Raw genomic sequence first — 4,101 nt, 5'->3', positions numbered from 1 at the left:
AGAGCTAAAATAAAAGACCTTACCCTGTATGTATATCTGTAGGTGGCGATGTGCGCGGTAGTTTTTGTGCTAAAGCACACCACTACCAGAATAAGAACATCGCTCCCTCCCCCTATTTTTTTCTATTTCTGGCTGCACCCCCACTTGTGGGGTTCCCAGACCAGGGATCGAACCTGTGCCCCCTGCAATGGAAGCACAGAGTCCTAACCACTGGACTGCCAGGGAAGTCCCTAACATCACTCCCTTTTAAGCCACACCTCACGTGTGCAGAGTGAGGCAGCTGAGGAATCTGGAAAGGACTGTTTATTTCCTACTAGAGTCCCAGAGACATCACCTAGGAAGGGACCAAATCAACAATCAAAACCTCAAATTTGCTCCCTGCCCTCTCCCTCCAGGCTTAAGCAGCCTCAGAGGTACTGCACCAAGGACATATGGTGCCCCTCTCTCTCTCTCTCTCTCTCTCACACACACACACACACACACATTCTTGAGTTAAGGCATCAAGTCTGGCCTGCATGGCTTTGCAAGTCTTTGCCCATCAGGCAGTGGCCCTGGCCCAGGGCTGAACCATGTGTGTACACAGATGCATAAGTGCCGTGTTAGGAGCTCTTCACAAATGAGGGACAATGATGATGGCTCTCTGCTAAGCTTACTCCACCTGTCCTTTGGGAGGGGACCTCCTGCCTCCTTGTCAGTTGGCCAAGTACCTCTGTCTCTTCTCGCCAGCTGGGGTGGGACCAGGTCAGCCACAGGTCAGGCCAGTGCTGGGGACTCAGGACCTGGCTTCCAACACTGAAAATGTGCCCTTTCTAAGTGTGGCTGGGGGCTATTTTGGGACCTTAAAGAGGATCAAGTCACCACCTCAGAAGGACAAAGATGGCCACTCAGGCCAGGATGGAGGGTGAGGTTTCTCTCTGTGCTTTTAAAACCCAACCGTGTTTAACAGGAAGAGAGCTGACCTTTTTCCTCTGTGCTCTCTTGCCCCCAGCCCAGGAAAGAGGTTTCTGTAGACTGGAGTGAGTATGGAGAGAAAGAGGGCCGTTAGGATTGCGCACTGGAGTAGGAGGTTGCTTTAGCATCTTCTCCCCTGGACCTACAGGAGCTGGTTCCAGCACATTTACTTCAGTACCCACTTAGTGGGTGGTACAGAGGTGGGGACTTCCTGGGGATACCCGGTGTGGCTGCGATGCAGGGTTAGAGGCCTACATGAAGACTGGGGTTAGGGCTGTGGGGTTTCTGGGTCCTGGGCTGGGTCAGGATGCCCAGATGAAGTAGGCGACCTCGTCCAGGTCAACGGGGTAATCCGTGAGTAGCACTGGCGTCTTGTCGAAAAGCTCACCCTTATAGCTGCGCCACTTGCCTGCGGGCAGGTAGACGTCCCGCTCCTGCTTGCCTGGCTCCAGTACCGGCGCCACAAGCAGCGTGTCTCCGATAAGGAACTGTGAGTCGATGCGGTGCGCCGTCTCGTCGCCGGGCGCGATCCACCAGAGGGGGCGCACGATGGGATCTCCCGTGTCAGTGACCTCACCAGCCAGCTCAAGCAACAGCGGCGCCACGAGGGAGGCCCTCAGTGCAGTGAACTTGTGCGCGATGGCCACCACTTCAGCGTCGTACCGCCAGGGTGGAACGGAGAACTGCATAGCTGGCATGAAGGCGGCCACTTCCAGCCAGCGCACGTAGAGCTCGCGCTCAGGCACATCGCCGCCGCTAACTGTGCGCTCAGACACAGCGTTGCCACCCACCATATCGGGCAGGATGAACGGGTAGCCCAGCATGCTGACAGTGAGCACGGCGGGGATGAGCGAGCGCAGCCCCAGATCGTAGCCCCACACCGAGTCGCGGTCCACCAGGCGGAAGAAGCACGAGATGTTCTGTGACTGGTAGCCCACACGGACCTCGGCCAGTGAGAAGAACGGCAGCGCCATCTCTGTGTAGCGCCGGCTCCATATGTTGGGGTCAGACAGCGGCCTGTAGGTGCTGAAATCCCGCGGCAAATAGCTGACCTCTCCAGCGTCGAACTTGAAGGAGGCCACGGCGTAGCGCGAACGCAGTTGCCGCAGATGCCCCTGAAACCAGTCGCGGGCCTCCGGGCGCGTGAAGTCGAGCACGGCGCCGATGCCATTCCACCAGCGCACGAGAGCAGGCAGCCGGCCCGTGGGTTCACGCACAAACAGCTCGCGCTCCACGCCTTCGCCAAAGCACGATGAGTTGTAGTTGACAAACGGGTGCACCCAGAGCGTGACGCGAAAGCCAGCGTCGCGCAGGCGGCGGAACATGTCGCTGGCGTTGGGAAACTTGGTCTCATCGAAGTCGAAGTCGCCATAGGCAGGCGTGTACATGTCGTCGATTTCCAGATGGCTGCTGTTGAAGCGGTGCTGGCGGATCTGCTGAGCGAAACGCTGCACCTTGTCCTGGTCCACCGAGCGCCCGTACAGCACCCACGTGGACCAGATGGGGTCCCGGAAGGCCTCAGGCGCTGGCACCCTCGATGGCTTGTTGAAATAGCGCCGCACCATGTACTTGTGGATGGAAGTGACATCGGAGCCGACGCACACGCGGTAGCTGAGCTCGGGTGCAGCAGCGCGGCCGGCGGGCGGCTTGTATGGCGTGTCGTGGTAGCGTGCCTGCAGCCGCAGAGAGCGCTCCGTGCTGTTCCAGCCCAGGTGGAAGGGCACTGAGTCGTTGACCTTGATGGCAGCCGCGCGTGACGACAGCCAGTAGCGCTCGAGGATGCCTCCAAATGCGGCGTCGGAGGAGTAGACGTCGCTGGTGACGAAGGGCTGAGGCTCCTGCTGGCCGTCCAGGCGGATGGGCCAGTGCTGGGTCTTCATCTCCGCGCCGCCGTACCAGTGCGCCCCTGCGTCGCCCAGGAACATGGCGTGCTCCACCGCGTGCCCCGGCGCCGCCTCCTCCCAGCGCACGCGGTAGCACATGACCGTGTCCTTGGGCCGCACAGTCTGGATGAAGAAGTGCAGCGTGCGCCCATCCGCTGTGCGAGAGCAGCCGAGCCGGGCGCCATCGCGGCTGCAGGAATCGAGGTCCAATGCGCCCGAGCGGAAGGCCAGGCGGAAGACCTGCTCGCCCTTCTGGTTGCGAATGGAGAAGCCGCCGCGGTTGAGGTCCAGCAGCTCGGCGCGCAGGCGTTCCGCCTTGCGTAGAGAGGCGGTGTAATAGCACCAGGCCACCACCGCGGCCAACACCAGTAGCAGCCCCAGCACTGCGGAGCCCAGCAGCGGCTTCAGCTCTTTGGACGGCTTGGGCTTGGTAGGCAAGAAGCTGTCAGGCAAGAAGGTGTACATGGTTGCAGCTGCGACGGCCTCGGGGCTCTTACGACCTGTGTGGCTCCCAGGGCGGCGGCGGGGGTAGGCCTGGCTCTTTTCCTGAAGATTCTGGGACATCAGCCCCCAGTTAGGGAAGGAGCAGGCAGTGGGGCCACCCGACAAAGCCCATCTGAACTTGGCCTGCCTGAGTCAGGAAGGGGAAGAGAGAGGTGGAACTGAGCTTTCTCATTCCATAGTATTTACATTTGCTGCCGCAAGAAAGAAGTGTATATTTTGGGAAAGTGTATACTGGGACGTAAGGGCTTTACTCTTACCAGGTCGTTCTGTCTGCATTTTACCTACCCTTTCTCATGGGCCCCACTGCTTGTCAAAATTAGGACGCTGAAGGGGAGGGGCAGATGATATTCATCACCATTTTCCTGCTGGAGGAACAAACCCAGACAGGGTCAGGGAGCTGTCCAGGATCACAGAATTAATCAGGTCTCCTTGGATCACACATGGGGGCAGTTCAGGCTGAAGAGAAGGGGAGGAATCTGCAGAGGGCCTGGTTTCCCAGAGATGTGGCCATGGTGGGAGAGGGGGGATAAGCAAGCCAGCTCCTTAAGACCTTTGACACAGCAGGAGGCTGGCTTCCCTGTGCGGGGAGTGGGAGAGGAGAGAGAAAGGGGAACAGTTCAGGCATGGAATTTAATCTTGAGTCAGAAGCCATATTAAATCTGGAGATTAGAGAAGATACTCAAAGCCAGACTCAGTCCAAGGGCCTGGTTTGGAGGGGGGGCGAGGTTGGGTTTGGACTTTAGGACTGGGGTCAGGAGCCTAG

The 4,101-nt window shown here is 58.8% G+C and overlaps 1 protein-coding gene across 1 annotated transcript; it reads right to left on the bottom strand.

Annotated features, from left to right (window-relative positions):
• Positions 1–1,253: 1,253 nt before the first annotated feature.
• On the bottom strand, positions 1,254–3,398 carry MYORG (myogenesis regulating glycosidase (putative)). Its single transcript, XM_065879708.1, has one exon. It carries the CDS (start codon positions 3,396–3,398, stop codon positions 1,254–1,256), a length of 2,145 nt encoding a protein of 714 aa, XP_065735780.1.
• Between the last annotated feature and the right edge of the window lie 703 nt (positions 3,399–4,101).

This window comes from Phocoena phocoena, chromosome 6, assembly GCF_963924675.1.
Source record: "Phocoena phocoena chromosome 6, mPhoPho1.1, whole genome shotgun sequence".
Taxonomy (NCBI): domain Eukaryota; kingdom Metazoa; phylum Chordata; class Mammalia; order Artiodactyla; family Phocoenidae; genus Phocoena; species Phocoena phocoena.
This window is presented reverse-complemented; position numbering and strand designations above follow the sequence as displayed.